Source organism: Xyrauchen texanus, chromosome 11 (assembly GCF_025860055.1).
Source record: "Xyrauchen texanus isolate HMW12.3.18 chromosome 11, RBS_HiC_50CHRs, whole genome shotgun sequence".
Taxonomy (NCBI): domain Eukaryota; kingdom Metazoa; phylum Chordata; class Actinopteri; order Cypriniformes; family Catostomidae; genus Xyrauchen; species Xyrauchen texanus.
The window spans coordinates 4,407,594-4,428,205 of NC_068286.1; the positions used below are offsets into that span (position 1 = coordinate 4,407,594).

The 20,612-nt window shown below is 41.0% G+C and overlaps 2 protein-coding genes across 2 annotated transcripts in view; one reads left to right on the top strand and one right to left on the bottom strand.

Annotated features, from left to right (window-relative positions):
• The window catches only part of LOC127651650 (zinc finger CCCH domain-containing protein 13-like), a 70,908-nt gene that overhangs the window by 42,356 nt on the left and 7,940 nt on the right, over positions 1 to 20,612 (bottom strand). The gene's annotated exons all lie outside the window — the stretch shown is intronic.
• Positions 58 to 4,132, top strand: LOC127651648 (CD209 antigen-like protein E). Its single transcript, XM_052137589.1, has 5 exons — positions 58 to 1,309; positions 1,581 to 1,886; positions 1,968 to 2,089; positions 2,200 to 2,300; positions 2,435 to 4,132. Exons 1-5 carry the CDS (start codon positions 1,153 to 1,155, stop codon positions 2,568 to 2,570), a joined length of 822 nt encoding a protein of 273 aa, XP_051993549.1. The 5' UTR covers positions 58 to 1,152; the 3' UTR covers positions 2,571 to 4,132.

Consider the following 20,612-nt stretch of genomic DNA (forward strand, 5'->3'; position numbering starts at 1 on the left):
GTGAGGGACAATGTACAGTCAGCCGTTCGTTGTCAAAAAATAAACCCGTCATGGTGATCATGACTCAGATGGAGGGGACATGCAGGACTGCATTAACACATGGGCTTACTGGGGCTTGATCACAGAGACAGGTGAAAACAGAGAAACCCATCTGTGTAGCGCATGGTCATAGAGTAACAACATCCTGCATCCACCAAATGTGGCCAAATGTGATATTGCTCATTGTGTCAGGGCGGAGGGTGGGGCCGGGTCTTGATCATACACACCCGGTCCCTTATCAGGCTAATCAAGCCTCCGATTGGGATAAAGACCGCCTGCCGCCTGGAAGAGGACGACGGCCGCCGACCGCGAGGGGAGAAGGGGCTCCTAACCGACCGCCTGGAGCGGTCAGGGCCGCTGCCAGGGGCGGAGGAGTCCCCTACCAGCTGCTGAAAGGCGGCGGGGTCTGAGACCGCCGACCGCGAGCGGGGGTCGCTGCCGACCGTCTGCCTGAGATAGCGAGGGAGGAATGTGGCAGGGCAGATAGCGGGGCCGGGTCGTGATCATACACACCCGGTCCCTTATCAGGCTAATCAAGCCTCCGAGAAGGATAAAGGCTAACTGCGGAGGATTGTGCGGGAGAAAGAGATCGTGTGCGTGTTTGTGTCTTTTATGTTTCTCATTAAAATATTATTTACATCGTCAAGCCAGTTCTCGCCTCCTCCTTTCCATTGACTTCTTTACACTCATGCATTCAATATTCCCTTTATACTGTTGTGACTGCCAGACAATGCACCATAGAGGGAAAATGGAGCAATCGATCAGATTAGACTGTGCACAAAGGAAGTGAAAAAAGGCTAAATGTCAACTGATTAAAGTTCTCTCTTTGAGATGGCCGATAATACACAGCAGCCACGAAAAGATACAACATATCCAGTGAGGAGAAGAGCTGGTCTGGGAGCAGACAGTTCTGTAGAGATCGTGGTGGAGATCTGATCATCATCAACACTGAAGAAAAACAGGTAGAAGTTTGTGTGTGTTTGCGTGTGTGTTTGCATGTGTTGGAGTGTGTGTGTGTGTGTGTGTGTGTGTGAGCCACTTCCTGTTAAGTGAGGTATATAATCCAGATCATCCTGTAGACTTCAGCTCATCTTTGAAGACACTGATGAAGTCATGGAACTGGAGGATATTTATGAAGATGCTGAAAACGAGAACAGCAAGTCCAGTAAGAGATCCCTGGACAGAGATGAAGATGTTATTGATGATGAGGAGACAGATGCCCATCAAAAGTGGACTTTCAGTCAAATCAAAAGAAAAGATCGAAACCGCAGTAAGAAGAAGGTTTCATGTGAAAAAAAAATGTATTTCTCTTTTTAAAGGGGCAGTTGTTCCAGGACATTGTGTGACTGAAACTGAAATACTTTATTAGCACTGTTTTTGGTTTTTAATGTTGCACTTCTACAACAACATATTAAAACATGACTATGCTCTTTAAAAAACGTCTATTTTTAAGACAAAGTTTTGAGTTGATTTGAAGCTTTGTTTATAATAATATGGTATTATTAATTAGTCATTTCTGTTTGTGTGTTTGTGTTTGTCAGGAGGAAGTGTTCGTTGTGTGTTGAGCACAGTGTGTTTCGGGCTCTTTTACGCTCTCCTGTTCACCGTCAATATAGTTCTGCGTACCAGGATCACTGCTGACACAGACCTGTTAAAGATGAGATACAAGAACACGGTTTATGAGTACAACAAATGTACAGAAATGTTTCATGTCAATTACAGTAATCTAACTAGTGAAAAAGATCCATTTCAGAACAGCTACAAATCTTTGATGCAGAAGAATCTGGAGTTGGAGACCAGAATCAAGTCTTTGAGTGATGAACTGAAGAACAAACATTCTGAACGAGGTTTGTAGGACTCAGTTGCTTTGAAGAGAGTTTCGCTTCACTGTTCACGTAAAACATCATTTGTGTTTGTTTTGAGTTTAGTTAAATCAAACGGGTGGCACTCGTTCTTCATATCCAGTGAGGAGAAGAGCTGGTCTGACAGCAGACAGTTCTGTAGAGATCGTGGTGGAGATCTGATCATCATCAACACTGAAGAGAAACAGGTAGAAGTTTGTGTGTGTGTGTCTGTGTCTAAATGTGCATGTGTGTGTTTTTGTGTTACAGGAGAGAAATAAAAGAATTCACACTTTATTAATGTGTTATATTCACACAGAGGTTCATATCTTCATTCAAGGAGAGAGCGTGGATTGGTTTGTCTGACATCGAGAATAAGGGCAACATGAAATGGGTGGACAGTTCAACACTGAATAAAGGGTAAGTCACTCGCAAAAGAAAGAAAAACATTGTGTACGTGTGTATTTATTTGTTTCTTTTTATTTTCATTATTCTTAATTCTTGGTCTCTAAAGCAGTAAATCAATGATCTGAATAATTGACTTCTGATTACAGATTTTGGGACAAAAATGAGCCGAATGACAACTTTGGAAATGAGAACTGTGTTGAAATGCTTCCTTTAAAACCCATTCTGAGCAACTGGAATGATCTCCAATGCTCAGAGTTGAGAACATGGATTTGTGAGAATTAGGATTCATCACTTTATTATATATGCTCTAATTATTCTGCATGATTGTGGCATTGCTAGTGTCATGCTCTAACCCCAGTTCCTGTAAGCGGTTAGGTTTAGGGGTGACCTGACCTGTTAATTTAATATTGTTCATTCTGTTTTCCTCAGTGAAGTTAAGTTAATCTGACTGTATGTTATTTCCTGTTTTCAGGTTAGTTATTTTCCCCTCTTTCTCATGGAGCTGTTTTTTCCTCCTTTTTTTAATCTCTCCTTCCAATAAATCAATATTAGATCTATGATCATTGTATTTTGGGGTTTTTGATCTGATGGTTGTGCAGGGAGCACACCTCTCTTCTCGTAATAATAGTTTGTTGTTGATCTCACACAGTTTTCTGAAATCTCCTGTTGAAGTATGTGGTAAAGATTAGAGGTTTCTATGAAGTGAAAGAGGAACTCAGAAGAGACATTTCTGAACTATCATAGACAAACACAGCCTGGCAATTTTAGAAATATGCATTGAAATAAACTATAGTGGGAACTGCCTTTGATGCTTCAAATAATTGCAAGTCAGAAGCAGACGTATGAATATTACTTATGTAAAAGATAATGTACAGTCAGCCAGTCATTAGTAGCATAATGGGGGCACACAGGCTCCGACATGGCCAAATTATGTTGTTTACAAAATATGTATTCAGTGTTAAAATACACTGAATATCCCTGACTGTAAAAAAAAATAAAAATAAAAGAAATATATATATTAACGGTGTTAGTGTTTTTTTATGTAAAGACATTACTCTCTAAGATAAAGACAGAACAATGTTTGGCCCTGTCAGAGTTTTTACCCCTGCAAGTAAGTTGTCACGATTCCCCATTGTCTGCTCAGTGTTTCTCCCCTGTCTCCTGTTCTAAACTACACTTCCCATAATCCCCTGCCCTCATCACTGCCAGTGTCATTGTTCTCACCTGAGTTTAATTTAGTCATCATCCTTCTGTGTATTTAAGCCCTGTTGTTTGTTCATTCGTTGTCTTTGACTGTGTTCCTGCCGTGCCCTCCGTGGTTGTTTCTAGTGTTTACATTTTTGTTATCCCGTCGTGGATGTTTTGTTTGTTCCCTGTGTTTTTATTTATTCTGTGTTTTCTTTATTTAATAAAGAGCTGCATTTAGATCCTCACTCCTCACCTGCCCTCGTCTGAATCCTAACATAAGTAGTTGAAGCATTTATTTATTGTTGTTATACTTACATAGAGGTACATCACTTTACTGGTCAAGCAGAATTATTTAATTGTATTTTTCTGACACAGAGACATATTGCATGGGTGGATAATTCACCACTTATTAAAGGGTAAAAAAAACACATTGCTAGCATGTAGTTAGATGTTGCTAGCACGTTGCTGAGCGTTACTAGCATGTTTTACCTTGTTTCTAGGTGTTATTTGCATGTAGCTTGGTGTCTCTAGCATTATTCACCACAATGCTAAGCAATGCTAGCATATTTTTAGGTATTGCTAGCATGCTTTAACCTGTAGCTAAGCACTGCTAGCATATAGCTAGCTGTTGCTACAATTTTTCATTGTATACGTGTGTATATATTTATTAACTTTTTATTGTCAGTGTTTTTCATTCAGCCTAGTCTCATAGAATGTGCATTACTATCTACATTTTTGCAAACTGAGTTTTAAGTGCCACGTTCTACGTTTTGCCGAAGTTTCCTGGTGAAATGAACACTAAAGGCGCTACAGCAACTGTGTTTTATTCACTTTCAAACAAATCACAACCGATTATTTATTTTTTTATTATTATTATAATAATCGTAATTATTACTAGTATTATTTAAATTCAGCTGCAAGGATTTTCACTGGTATGAAGACTACTGAACATATAATGCCCTCCCTTATTCAACTTCATTGGCTACCTGTCCAATATTGGCTCCACTATTAAATTTTACTGCTCATTAAAGCTACTTCTAATTTGGCCTCCCTTTATCTGTCAGACCTACATACATTCTCCAAAGATACATTCCATTGCATTCCTTTTAAAAGGGTTAAGGGAATGGAGGAGGCGAGAACCGGATTGGCAATATAAATAATATTTGGTGGAAAACACACAAACATAAACACACAGAGCAGCTGCAAGTCATTCTCTCTCTCTCCCGAACCCGGTCCCCAACCATCAGGCTGATGGGGGGACCGGGTGTGCGTTGTTCCAGTCCGGCCCCGCCCTCCTCCGCTCTGCATGGTTTAAACTTAGTTCTATGGATGCTACAGCTTTTAGTTGCTTTGCACAAAACTTTGGATCTCATTGCCACTCCGTATCCGTCAGCTGGATTCCATCTCAAGGTTTAAATCTCAGATAAAACATACTTGTTCAAATTAGCCTACTTGTTAAATAATTCATATACATGTGTTTTTAGGTTACTTTGTATTAGTTTTTATTGATCTTATCTTGTTCAAATTGTATGTTTTGCTGTTCTTTGTATTTTCACTCACTGTATTGTTGCTTTTTTATGCTGTAAGGGGTCCTTGAGTGCTGTGAAAGGCGGCAATAAATAAAATCTATTATTATTACTTTATTAACACTTACTGTATTTTTTTGCACTGTCAGTCTACTATGTTATGATAACTAGAAATGAAAACTAGAAATTATTCCACTTGTATTACAGACTCACCTACATTTACAAACTTTCCAACATGAATAGCTTCTGCGGTTGCTCACCTGTAATTAGCTTTTTGTATTGGACTTTGAACTCGGTAGACCCCGATTCAAGACATGACAAACCCGCTAGCTGACTTGTGAGATGAAAGTGTCATAAAAGTGACTTGAAATGAAGGGGTTGCCTCAGAAAATTTGCTTTTTTGATGTTGTATTTGTTTTTTCCAGACTATAGGTTAGGTTTAGGTATTCGTTTAGGGAAAGGATGTCTGTTTTGTTGCTTTTAAAACAATATTGCTTATATTTACGTTAAAGTTTTAGGTTAGGGAGGAATGCTTAATCATTGAAATCTAATATTCACCTTAAAAATCTCTTCTGATTGTGACACAATTCACTCGCTTTTGGCGCCCCCCGCTGGACAATTCACTATGAAACTGCAACCAAACGTGAAATGAAGCATGTAATATCGATTTGCAAAAATACTGCCACAATCACGTATTTTCATGAAATCAAGCTGTTTTCATTCTCGGTTACTGAATAAGGAAATCATTGATATTAATAATTGTCTCCATAGTAATAAACTCACAGGATTTTTGTTTTTATTTTATATTTCCTAGTTTTCTGTATTAAACTTTACATGATGGTCAAGATTTGGCTGGTCACATGGTCCAGTCTGCCGCCTGCTGGTAGATGCTGTAACTATGTACTAATTTGTATGTACAATATATATAAATTATGAAGAAAGATTTGTGTTTTAAACCTGCTCTTAGAAGATTTGCAATACATTATTACAACACCTTTATAACATCTCGGTTGTGTGGTGTTTTAGGGGTAAATTCATAATAATTAGCATATTTGTTATAAAGTGAGACTGAATCTGATCAGTTTTAGGGTCATGTGATATTACATTTTTCACCCAGTTCACCCAAAAATAAAAAATAATCTCATTATTTACTCACCCTCATGATATCTCAGGTGTGTATGACTTTCAGTCTTCACCAGGACATGTCAGAAGTAAAATAGAAACATATCTCAGCTCAGCAGATCCTTAAAATGCAAGTGGATGGAGTTTTCTCTTTTGATGCTCCAAAAATCACAGACAGTCAGTATAAACATCATCCATAAGTATCATTAAGTTAATGTCTTCTAAAGTGATGCGATCACTTTTGGTACCAATAAAGATCAATATTTAAGTACTTTTTAACTATAATACAACACTTCACGAGAGGGTGGAGTCCAAGCGGTCTCTCGTGTGATGTATTCGCCTTGCCATGATACAGATGTAATCTCACGTTCTCCTCTCGGTTGAGACATCCAGGATGAGCACACAAATGCATCATTGTGAGTCAAGAAGTAGATAAATATAGATCTAAACCAAAACCAACCAAGCTACTGTACAACGTTCCTCCTCACTTGTAAACAGTGGTTGTGATGCAAGTGCCTCAGTTCTCGCATGTTTCAAATGCCAATGCGATTACATCATACACGCGTACCGCTGCAGAGCAGATGCATGATTTAGAGCAGGACTTGGGAACGTCAGGCATCAGAGCTGTATAAGGCTCGCAAGACTATTTTACTCAGCCCACGAGGCCATTTGAGGAAAAATATGAAAAGTAAATAAATGTCCCTGATTCAATTAACTGTAAAAAAAAAAAAAAACATCCATTAAAATAATGTTTAGCAGGGTGGAGGGTGGAGCCGGGTCGTGATTCGGAACACCCGGCCCCTAATTGGGCTGATTAGCCCGAGAGGGATAAAGGCCGTCAGGAGATGGCAGTGCAGGAGAGAGACAGATTTACGGACCGCTGTACTACATCTGAGTGTTTGTGTTTGTCTTTTTGGTTCAATTCTCAATTAAAATTTTATTTATATTGTCAAGCTGGTTCTCGCCTCCTCTTTTCCATTAATCCCTTTACACTGGTGCAGAAACCTGGGAAGGAGGAGGGATGCGCCGTAGTAGAGTCCTCGTCTCTACCTCGTCTAAAAAACCTGGCCTGGATCCTGACAACCCCAACAACTTCCGCCCCATCTCTAACCTACCTTTCCTGTCTAAAATCCTGGAACGCTCGGTCGCCTCTCAACTAAAACACCACCTCCTATCAAATCAGCTCTACGAAACCTTTCAGTCTGGATTCCGTACTCATCACTCTACTGAAACTACACTACTCAAAGTAACAAATTACCTCCTGCTCGCCTCTGACTCTAGTTCCCTCTCCATCCTCCTCCTACTTGACCTCTCTGCCGCCTTCGACACCATTGACCACTCCATCCTTTTACAACGCCAACAACATCTTGGCATCTCTGGCTCAGCTCTCTCCTGGTTCACCTCCTACCTTACCAACAGATCTCAATTCATATCCATCAACAACTGTACGTCTCACACCATACCTGTCAATCACGGAGTCCCTCAAGGCTCGGTGCTAGGTCCCCTTCTGTTTATCCTGTACATGCTTCCCCTTGGACTTGGACTTATCATTCATAAGCATGGATTAAAATTCCATAGTTATGCAGACGACACACAACTATACCTTAGCACCAGATCCATCACTCCTGCCACAGTATTAACCATCACAAACTGCCTCTCTGCAATAAAATCCTGGATGAACGCCAACTTCCTTAAACTAAATTGCAATAAATCGGAAATCATCGTCATTGGTCCCAAATCACTCCTCCCCTCCTCCCAAGACTTCACTCTCTCCGTTGATGGCCATACAGTTACCACCTCTACCCAGATCCGAAATCTTGGTTTCATTTTTGACCCCACACTCACATTTAAGCCCCATATCCGTCATATCACCAAAACTGCCTTTTTCCACCTACGTAATATTGCTCGTCTACGTCCTACCCTCTCCACATCTGCTGCGAAAACTCTCATTCATGCATTCATTACATCAAGACTCGACTACTGCAATAGTCTCCTATATGGTCTCCCATCCTCTGATATAAAAAACTGCAATACGTTCAAAACTCCGCTGCCCGCCTCCTCACCCACACCCGCTCCAGAGACCACATCACCCCTGTCCTTCAACAGCTTCACTGGCTCCCTGTACAACAGCGCATCCATTACAAAGTTCTGCTCATCACTTACAAAGCCCTCAATAACTTGGCACCTCCATATCTCACAGACCTCTTACAGCATCACCGCCCCTACCGACGCCTCCGCTCTGCCGACTTAGGCCTTCTCAAACCCATCACCAAATCAATACACCGAACTTTGGGGGACCGAGCATTCGCCATCGCTGCCCCCACCCTTTGGAACTCCCCATCCACATCAGAAACTCGGACTCACTAACCACCTACAAAAAACTGCTCAAAACCCATCTGTTTCACCTTGCCTACAATCTATAATACCACTCTCACCATTGATTGTTTCATTTGTAAAGCGTCTTTGAGTTCCTTGGAAAGCGCTATATAAGACTTATGTATTATTATTATTATTACCATCCACCCCAAAGGAGCAGCCATGGCCATCCACCGGAGGACAGAGGAGCACGGCTGCCTGGAGGCGGAGGAACGGTCCCCGACCATGAAGGGAGGAGGGGCTCCCAACCAACTGCCTGGAACGGTTACCGCTACCAGGGGCAGGTCAGACCCCTACCGTCCAACAAAAACTTGGTGGGGCGTTGCGTCCGCAAGGGGCCGGAGGACTAACTCTGATACCACCCGAGGAGGCGCGGCTGTCATCCATTAGAAGGTGGAGGAGTGGCCGAGCACCAGACTACATTTACATTTTAAGTACATTTCTCTCTCTCTCTCTTCTCTCTCTCTTCCGCGGCCGCTCTGTGTTGGCCTCTTCCCTCTCTTTTTAAATGTTTTATTAATTTGGCATGATTGTGGTTACGCCGTTTAGGTATCACATTTTCTTTTTCCCTCCCCTTGTCCCCTCCCCTGATCCAGGTAGACGGGAATGACCTGCTGGCAGACGAGGCACAAGTAATGCCCCTGAACCCCCCTCCAACCACCAAGCGGGAGGGGGGGGATGTACGTCATACCAGGACTCACTGGCCTGAGAGAACAGAGGACGATTGTAGCAGGGTGGAGGGTGGGGTCGGTTAGTGATTCTGAACACCTGGCCCCTAATTGGGCTGATTAGCCCGAGAGGGATAAAGGACGACTGGAGATGGCAGTGCAACAGAGAGAGAGCTACGGACAGCTGTCTGATCCCATTGTGTGTGTCTTTTTGGTTAAGTTAATCAATAAAATATGATTTATATTGTCAAGCCGGATCTCGCCTCCTCATTTCCATTAATCCCATTACAGTGAGTTTGCTTGAATAATCCAATTTTGTGTCAAAAACATTTTGAACTAAATATGAAATTCGGTAGAAAAAGTATGAGAAACATATCATCAGCAAAATGGGTTCTCATCTATTGAAGATTAAACGTTACACATCATTGTAAAGCTGGGATTCTCTGTTTGGGCTTCTAGACAACTCAGAATAGAGTAGAAGCTCTTAGCACATAAAAAAGACTTGCTGTCTATGGGTGAGGGCAAGAATGTGTTTGAGCACCAGCTACATTTTAGATCTGTATAATGTGATGGAAACTGATAGAGATAACATTATTTTTTCTAGTAATTGCTGCCATCCAGTGGAATAAAATAAGATTTTTGCTAAAAAAAAATAGAGGACACAGAACTGAAATGGCATGCTTTTAAACTTTAGAAATACAAATGTCATTATGTTTATCATAAAATATACAATGTTATTTATTAATTATTCCAAATTTCTTAAAATGTAGGGCGTTATCTGTAATATGAGACCATTTTTATCAAATTAGTCCACTGTAGGCATGAATATGAATGTGTGAAACTAATTTAAACCCACAATCAGAAGCAATTGTATGGCCCACAAATTATTTTGTAAATACTCAAATGGCCCTTAATGGAAAAAAGGTGCACCACCCCTGATTAAATATGTATTTTTTCTCACCAAAAGTGACCATGTCATATTAGAGGGAAGTAATATAACAGATTGTGTCAAATGGATGACGTTTATGCTGACTGTCTGTGATTTTTGGAGCTTCAAAAGAGAAATCTCCATATACTTGCATTTTAAGGACCTACTGAGTTGAGATATTTTTCAGGGTTTTTTTTGTTCAAATATGTTCTGCTGAAGAAAAAAGTCATACATACCTGGGATATCATGAGGGTGAGCAAATAATGATATCATTTAAATATTTGGGTGAACAATCCCTTTTTTATGAACACTGAGCTTGAGGTCTGTTGGTGTTGATTTAACACACACACACATACACACAAACACACACACACACAGACAGACACACACACACACACACAAACACACACACACAGACAGACACACACACACATACACACAAACACACAGACAGACACACACACACACAAACACACAGACAGACACACACACACACAAACACACACAGACAGACACATACACACAAACACACACACACACACACACACATGTTGGTGCAGCTATCATTATGAGGACTCATAGCCATAATGATTTTTATACTGTATGAACTGTTGATTATATCCCCTACCCCTCACAAAAAACATTCTGCATTTTTACATTTGCAATAAAACATTGTTTAGTATTAGTATAGTTTTTAAGTTATTTGAATTATGGGGACACTTGAAATATCCTCATAAACCACATTTATAGCCGAATACCCTTTTTATTACCAGTTTGTAATGTAAAAAAATGTCCTCGTAAACCACCCAAACCCACACACACTCACACACAACAACAACAACGACGCTTGTGCCAGGGTATGTGCACATTGAGGCGACGTGAAGTGTCGAACGCCCGCTGGCAGGAGGTCACGGGACAAATCCAACAGGTGACACGTGTCGACTGACTGAGATGACTGGCTAATGCACCACCTGCGCCCCCTACTGTGTAAACTTGCTGTGCTTTAGCCACCTGGCGCTCTGCTCATTGTTGTGAGCGTCGCTCCTCTGCCCTCTGTTGTTGTTGGAGGGCACCTGCCTCCAACTGGCCAGTAGAGTCCTTCACGAGCCTCCTCCAAAGAGGCCGATCTTGACACCACTGGTACCAGTCATCGGCAAGTCCACTCAGCTCCACATCCCCCTGTACCGCATCACTCCATCTCTTCTCCAGCCCGTGTCACACCCGCTTAGCCCCCTCCATCCAGCCGAACAAAAGCTGTTTAGGCATGCGGTGGCCGGGCATGCGGGCTACATGACCCAGCCAACGCAACCTTGCCTGCCGGAGGAGCTCACCGATGGGACTCTTTCCACATCTTTCAAAGATTTGTGAGCTCCTCACACACTCCAGCCTGGTTAAACCCAGGATGGATCTTAGGCAGGCCAGCCTAAATGTTTCTAACCAGCGAAGATGTTCCATTAGGGGGGGTCCACGTTTCGCAAGCATAGAGAAGGGAGGGAATGACCATGGACGAGAATACCTGAAGCTTCGTGTGGAGCGACAAAACGGGTAGCTTCCACAGAGCATTACGCAACTGATGAAATTACAATGCTGCTCGACTGATTTCGGAGTGAGACCTCTGCTATCAAACCGGAGCTGGTCATAAGCACACTGCCCAGGTATGGCAAACACTCCACTCTCTCCACAACTGCCCCATCACCAATTGGGAGCTGTGGGGGTGGAGTGTCCGATGGTGCATAATACCCAGGCAGGTGCTTAGTTTTGGTTGGGCTGATGGTAAGGCCCCATCTCTTAGTGGCAAGCTCTAGGTTCATCAGCAGCGCCTCCAACTCCTCCTCTGAGTGAGCAGCAATCACGTTCACATTTACATTTATGCATTTGGCAGACACTTTTATCCAAAGCAACTTACAGCGCACTTATTACAGGGACAATCCCCCTGGAGCAACCTGGAGTTAAGTGCCTTGCTCAAGGACACAATGGTGGTGGCTGTGGGGATCGAACCAGTGACCTTCTGATTACCAGATTACCAGTTATGTGCTTTAGACCACTACACCACCACCACTATTCCACAATCCCTTGACCGCACCTGGGCATCGATCAACCTCCCATTATATCTGTACCAAATGGAAATTCCTCTGGTACAGCCATTGAAGGCGTGTATGAAATCATAGGCCTTGACCAGGTCAAAAAAGCAGAGATGTAGGTCTTGCTGGAATTCCCTACACCTCTGCTGTAGCAGACGGACAGAAAATATGGCATCTGTGCAAGACCGCCCTTTCCTGAAACCAAACTGGGGCTCTGCAAGCCTCTCCTCAGCGTGCCTGGCAAGGTGATGTTGAATAATCCTTGCCAGGACCTTTCCCGGCACACTGAGGAGCGAGATGCCTCTATAGTTGTTACAATTAGTGCGGTCCCCCTTTTTAAAGAGAGAAACCACCAGGGCATCCTTCCAATCCTGCAGAACCCGCCCATTGGTCCAGACTGTTGTTATGATGTCATGTAGGGTAGTCTGTGCACAAACGCCACCCTCCCTCAGCATTTCGATTGGGAGATCATCTCTGCCCGGTGCCTTTCCTGGTCTCAGGCTCCGGATCGCCTTCAGTACTTCCTCCAAAGATGGCACCTCAGCCAGCCTCCCACAGGGAGTGACTTCTTCCTCCAATATTTGAGGTCACACACACACACACACACACACACATGCACATTAATCCATCTTTGAGATGTTCTGATTAAGATTATATGATGTATATAAATGGTAAAAGACGAGGGACAGGAAATCAGATATTTCACAAGACAGTTCACATAATGCCTGCTGACACATCTACAGTGTATATAGTCCTTAATACTTATTTGTATTTATTGATGGTTGCTCACTTTTTCTTGCAGATAACTTGCAGATGAAAATGCATGCTTACTTATGCATGCGTGCATGCTATGCATCTTATGTCAAGCCAAAGCACTTTTTTAATTTCTGAGTCTTGTTTTTCCGTCTTGAAGGATAGGCCTACTATCTGATCAATGAAGACACATCCTGTTAAGTGAGGTATATAATCCAGATCATCCTGTAGACTTCAGCTCATCTTTGAAGACACTGATGAAGTCATGGAACTGGAGGATATTTATGAAGATGCTGAAAACGAGAACAGCAAGTCCAGTAAGAGATCCCTGGACAGAGATGAAGATGTTATTGATGATGAGGAGACAGATGCCCATCAAAAGTGGACTTTCAGTCAAATCAAAAGAAAAGATCGAAACCGCAGTAAGAAGAAGGTTTCATGTGAAAAAAAAATGTATTTCTCTTTTTAAAGGGGCAGTTGTTCCAGGACATTGTGTGACTGAAACTGAAATACTTTATTAGCACTGTTTTTGGTTTTTAATGTTGCACTTCTACAACAACATATTAAAACATGACTATGCTCTTTAAAAAACGTCTATTTTTAAGACAAAGTTGATTTGAAGCTTTGTTTATAATAATATGGTATTATTAATTAGTCATTTCTGTTTGTGTGTTTGTGTTTGTCAGGAGGAAGTGTTCGTTGTGTGTTGAGCACAGTGTGTTTCGGGCTCTTTTATGCTCTCCTGTTCACCGTCAATATAGTTCTGCGTACCAGGATCACTGCTGACACAGACCTGTTAAAGATGAGATACAAGAACACGGTTTATGAGTACAACAAATGTACAGAAATGTTTCATGTCAATTACAGTAATCTAACTAGTGAAAAAGATCCATTTCAGAACAGCTACAAATCTTTGATGCAGAAGAATCTGGAGTTGGAGACCAGAATCAAGTCTTTGAGTGATGAACTGAAGAACAAACATTCTGAACGAGGTTTGTAGGACTCAGTTGCTTTGAAGAGAGTTTCGCTTCACTGTTCACGTAAAACATCATTTGTGTTTGTTTTGAGTTTAGTTAAATCAAACGGGTGGCACTCGTTCTTCATATCCAGTGAGGAGAAGAGCTGGTCTGACAGCAGACAGTTCTGTAGAGATCGTGGTGGAGATCTGATCATCATCAACACTGAAGAGAAACAGGTAGAAGTTTGGACAAGTTTTTGAGTGTTACAGGAGAGAAATAAATGGATTTCATGCTTTACTAATGTGTTATATTCACACAGAGCTACATCAGTTCATTTGTCAAGGACAAAGCGTGGATTGGTTTGTCTGACATCATGAATGAGGGCAACATGACATGGGTGGATAATTCAACACTGAATAAAGGATAAGTGCTGAACCACTCACATTTACTCACTTTTTACTTATAAACTTCTTTTTATTCTCACTATTCTTAATTATTGGCACCAGAATGAGTAAAATAACTGACAATCTTCATTTATATTTATATTTATAACACATTATTCAGATTTTGGGACACAAATGAGCCAAATGACAGTCTAGGATATGAGGACTGTGTTGAAGTGCTTCCTTTGAAACTCTTCCTGAACAACTGGAATGATATCCCATGCTCAGAGAAGAGAAGATGGATTTGTGAGAATTAGGATTCATCCCTTCCTGTCATGAAAGTTAACTTTGTGTTATTGCCATCATATAATTTCTGATTAAAGTTCCTGTTATTATAAATCCTGTCATCTTACCAAAAAACATAATGTTGTTGTTATTTTCTTATCGCTATAACAGCATCCTGTTTCTTGTAGAGTTAATCTGATACACTGAGTGATGTGTCACGTGACCTCCGGTTTGTTCATTTCCTGCTCCATCACAAGCAGCTCTATGTTATCAAGACTATATTCTAGACATGGGTGAACTGGGAAGAGAAATCAGCCCTGGACTTGAAATAATAACAGGCCCAAAAGTTGTTGAGAGGGGTGGTGGCGGCGGTGGGGGTGGGGGGGTTGTAGGGATAGGCTTTAGGGACAAGGACCAATCAAGTAGCGGGAGACAGAATTCGGCAAAACACCTGCCCACCATGAAAAGTCCTGGTTCTCACAATGGCCAATCTGCCGCTGATTCTAGCTATCATGTGTCTCAGTGGTCTGAAGTTCTAAGTGCAATAAAGTCACAGATTTTGCGGTAAAATGATCATAGTGTTGAGGTCATTCCTGCGGCAACCATCCTGAACAACTGGAATGATCTTGGATGCCCAGTGAAGAGAAAATGGAATGAGGGGTAATGCAAACAACAGTGTATAAGTGACACTGTAAGCTACACTGTATTTTGCAGTTTGTTCATTGAATGTTTTCAGACTTTTTTGAGGCACACCGAGCTTATGTTCTGTTGGCGTTAATTTCACTCAAACAACTCTTCAGTCAAAACACGTAGCAGTGTAAATCTGAGCCTGCAAGACTAATGTTAAATATTCCATTAATGCTTCATTTCTGAGGGGAGAATCCATGATTTGGTACCATTGGTTGCCCCATTCAGCAAAGCACTTAAATAGATAAATCATCCCCAAAATTAAACTCATAATTTCATCATTTACCCACTCTCAGTCATGTTGTTCAATGGCTTTCTTTCCTCCGTGGAATACAACAGAAGATTATAGGCAGAATGTTAGTCACCATTCACTTTCATTGTATGGAAAAAAGACTCCATGTACACAAATGATGACTGAAACATAACTTGGTTTGGATAAGAACATCATCTCATCTACAGTCATGTATGTGTATGTATGAGTTTATTATTTCTGGGACCCTAAGCAAAGATCTCTCTGTTTTCCATTCCATTATGTGGTAATATTAATATTTAAATCTAAAAGAGATGTTTAAAATGATATATCGTCCTAATAAGCTCTCTGGGATTCTGTTATGTACAAAAGATGTGCAGAACACATTGATTCTTTCAATCGCTTGTGGCCAGTAGAGGGCCCCATATTTATACCATCTCTGTGGAATAAATAGCAGAACACTGACACCTACAGATACTCATAAGCCACATACAAATGTCCAGTTAAGGCAATTTTAGGGTGTTTGAGTCAGATTGGTCACAGACTCTTGATGGCTTTTGTAGCCACCATCATGGTCATGGAAAAATATACATGTTCATTCTTTTGCCTAGGGTTGAAGAAAACAGCTTATCTGGTTTTGGATGCTGGTACTTTACATAGGATACTGGTGTGCTGGTGTTCCAACATGGCTTCTGGAATACATCTTAACCAGAGAGACTTCCTACATAATCCACATAACAATTGAATTTTGCTGGTGAACAGCATTGAAATGCTTGTCTATCAGCTAGATCAACATCAAACCAGCATAACTGGGATCTTATGCCTACCCCTCAGGTCATTTTCACTGTTGGGACAGAGGTGCATCACTTCATTGGTCATGCTGAATATGTGGATTGGTTTGTCTTATACCATGAAAGAGGGAAGCATGACATGGGTGGATAATTCAACACTGAATAAAGGGTAAGCCACTCACATTTACTCACTTTTTACTTATAAACTTCATCGTAGGTGCCTGAATGAGTAAAATAACTGACAATCTGATCACACGTTATTCAGATGTTGGAACACAAATGAGCCAAATGACGACTGGGGGAACGAGGACTGTGTTGAAGTGCTTTCTTCAAAACCCTTCCTGAACAACCGGAATGATCTCTCATATCAAGAGAAGATGGATTTGTGAGAATTAGGTTTCATTCCTTCCTGTCATGAGTTGACTTTGTATTTTTGTGTTAAAAATTAAGAGTGAATGGATGAAACTTACGACAAAAATGTAAAATGGTCTGTATTTTCTTATCGCTATAATAAACACACAGTACAGTGCAAGTACAAAGTACCATAAAGTCCCAGATTACCCAAATGTACCCTAATATTCTGATATAACATGTCTGTGAATGAACTGCTTTTGTGATTTTCAAAATTAGGCAAATATTTTGATGATTTCTCTTAGATAAAAAATTGTAAAATAAAATTATTACCATTGTAAAAATAAATAAAACAAATCTCATGTATTTCTTTACTTTCTATAGGAAACGTTATGTGATGGTCAAGGTTTGGCTGGTTAGTATGGGATAGTTTACCCCTGCTGTTAGATGCTGTAACTACACAATTATGGGCACAGGAACACATCTTTCTCCATTGAAAGCCACTCAAAGGTAACTGTGTATTGTGAGTAAATCTAATTATTTGTAAGCATCACATAAATTGCATATATATATATATATATATATATATAGTGATGACTCCTACAAGCATGACATATTTTTTCTAGTGCGTTCAGTTGATTAAAATTTTAAATCACGATTAATTGCATAAATTTTTAAGTTAAAGGGTTAATTTGCCCAAATATGAATATTCTCTCATATTTTACTCACCATCATGCATCCCAGGTGTGTGTGACTTTCTTTACCAGAACACATTTGAAGAAAGAAATATTTCAGCTCAGTAGGTCCTTAAAATACAAGTGGATGGTGATCAGACTTTTGAACCAGCATAAATGTCATCTATATGACTTTAGTGGTTAAATTAAATTACGATCACTTTTAGTGCAAGAAAGATCAATATGTAAGTATTTTTTGAACTCTAAATCATCGTTTCCAGTCAGCAGCGGTATGCGCGTGTGATGTAATCACGTTGGCATGTTCACACGAAAATTGACGCACATGCGTCAATGCGTCACAACCAGAAGAGCAGCGCTGTTTACAAGTGAGTAGGAGGAACGCAGTACAGAAGCTTCGTTGGTTTTGGTTTAGATCTGTATTTGTATCTGTTTCTCTACTCACAATGGTGCATTTGTGTGCTCATCCTGGATGTCTCAACAGAGAAAATCGTGAGATTATGTCTGTAAAATGCCAATGCGAATTCTTTGAATGACGGTGAGAAATGATGTGAGAATTTAAATTTTTGGGTGAACTAACCCTATAAAGCTGAAGCATGTATCTTTTTCAGTGTTAAAATAATTTCTTCTATCTCAGTTTAATATGCAGAGACAACTACAAGTAAGTCATTCAGAAGTTCATTTTCTCGAAAACTGTAAACGCTTTGACTCTGTTTACAGCTGGAGTTAAGATGTGTCTCAGGTGATCCGATCACATGTGGTCAGACGAGACACATCACTGTTTACACCTGGTTGCTTAAATGCGTCTCCTGTGACCACTTGTGATCGGATTTGGAGGGGAGGGACTGTGTTTCATGACGACATCAATCACTCTGTCAGTGTGTTACTGCATGGCAATAAAGTGCAACAAAGTCAGAAAAGACAAAGAAAGCAAATTTAAATTAATCTAAGCACAAAAGCATTATTTTGAGCAGAATTGTCTGTTATTTTAGTGGATTAGTTGAATTTACCTGAGCTGCAGATGTTCGTGTCCCTGCATGTTGATTTCAGACACTGAAGAAGATCTGTGATTTTCCATGCTTGTGTGTATCCGCTTTTTAACATTTTCCAATCAGACAATATTTCCTTTTAAACCGCTTGTAACCAGCAAAGTTTAAACTCTTGTTTTAGCGCAGCGGTTGATTGACAATTGAGAGGTGTCACTTCGCTGCTGTCTGGGATGTATACAAGACAGATTAGCATTTACATCACAAATACAATTTGGTACTTTTTCTAACTTCGCTCTGCATTTCACTATGGGAATCGCTTTGGGCGTGACCAACTACGGAAACTCTTATGACACCAAGTTTGTCTTTGACTGACAGGTCAACCTGAGAGCAGGCTCCGCCCCACCTCTATTACCTCGGTCGACCCCTACTTAAGGCAATATATGCCTTAACTTGAGGCATGAAGCTATTCATGCTTTCTTCCCATCAGAGATTACAGCAAGCTCTCTCAGTGCATCTGGATTTCTCACTGATTTTGTTTAACTGTTTACAGATGGGCCATTTTTAGAACCCACCGTAGAACGTGACGTCAGCTTAAAATTGTTCCTGTTTAGACTGTTTATACGTATGCATCATTCTAAAGTCAGCAGATCATCTGTGAAGACACTGAACAAATAATGGAATTAGAGGACATTTATGAAAATATTGAACGCAGGGATGAGGATGTTTATGCTAATGAGAACGCACTTGGACCTGGCAAACTGAGTCACAGACCGACTGAACCAAAAGCTCCAAATCACAGTAAGCAAAAGGTTTTGTGTGAAGTAGTGCTGGTGTCACATGATAGTAATTTGAGGAATCATGAACTGTAAAATGTTGGTTTGATTATTTCTTTTTCTAGGAGCAATGTAATGTTTTCTGTTTTTATATCAAACGGTTTAATGGATTGAAATGGAATAATTTTTCTCTTTACTTTTTCAAGTTGTTTGAATATTTTTTGGTAGTACTGCAATTAAAAACAAACAGGATATGTCTTTAATAAAAAAGTGTATCTATTTTTATATACAATGATGAATTTCAGTTTATTTGAAATGTTGTTTCTAAAAATATACTGTAGAGTGAATTATTTGTGTTTTACAGGAGTGTGGAGCGGAGGGAGGCGGGGCAATGTCGGAATATCGCGCGCCCGGTCCCCAATCGGTCTGATGAGGCGCGCAAGGGATAAAGGCAGCTGGTGACGATGGTTCGAGAGAGAGAATTACGGGCATGTCCGTCATGTGTGTGTTTATGTTCGTGTGTTTTGGTTTTGAGTTTAATTAAATATGATTTAAGCCGGTTCTCTCCTCCTCCTTGCCCATCTTAACCCCCTTACAAGGAGGAAGTAGATGTTTCACGGTGAGCACAGTGTGTCTTGGGCTCATATGTGTTCTTCTGGTGATCACCATTATAGTGCAACAAATGAAGATCATTACATTTACATTTATGCATTTGGCAGACGCTTTTATCCAAAGCAACTTACAGTGCACTTATTACAGGGACAATCCCCCCGGAGCAACCTGGAGTTAAGTGCCTTGCTCAAGGGCCCAACAGTGGCATCTTGGTGGCTTGAACCCCTGACCTTCTGGTCAGTAACCTGAGCCTCAACCACTGAGCCACCACTGCCCCACATTGCAGTTCATTGCAGAGAGAGAAATAAAGCTATACTATAAAAATATGGTTGGAGAAATGAATGAAAAATTAAACAGGTTGCAAGTCAATTACAGTGATCTAACTATTGAAAAAGACCAATTGCAGATCAGCTTCAACTCTTTGGATCAGAAGGAACTGGAGTTGGAGACCAGAGTCCAAACAACCAATTGGCCCAATTGCTAGGGTGGGTATAGTCACGTTGGGTTGACCTCCTCATGGTTGCTATAATGTGGTTCTCGCTCTCTTGGGGCGCATGGTGAGTTGTGCATGGATGCCGTGGAGAATAGCGTGAAGCCTCCACACACGGTAGGTCTCCACAGTAACGCGCTCAACAAGCCACGTGATAAGATACGCAGATTGACATCTCAGATGTGGAGGCAACTGAGATACGTCCTCCGCCACCCAGATTGAGGTGAGAGAAGGAGTCACTAAGCCACCACGAGGACCTAGAACTGGATATGCCAAATTCGGTAGAAAAGAGGACAACCCCCCAAAAAAAAAACAAAAAAACAAAAGGATGGAGATTGGATCAGTCAGATGAAGGTGACTAGCTTTGTGGGATAGGTGATACTGGTCAGGGGCATGCTGCTGAGGATATGGGCTGTGATA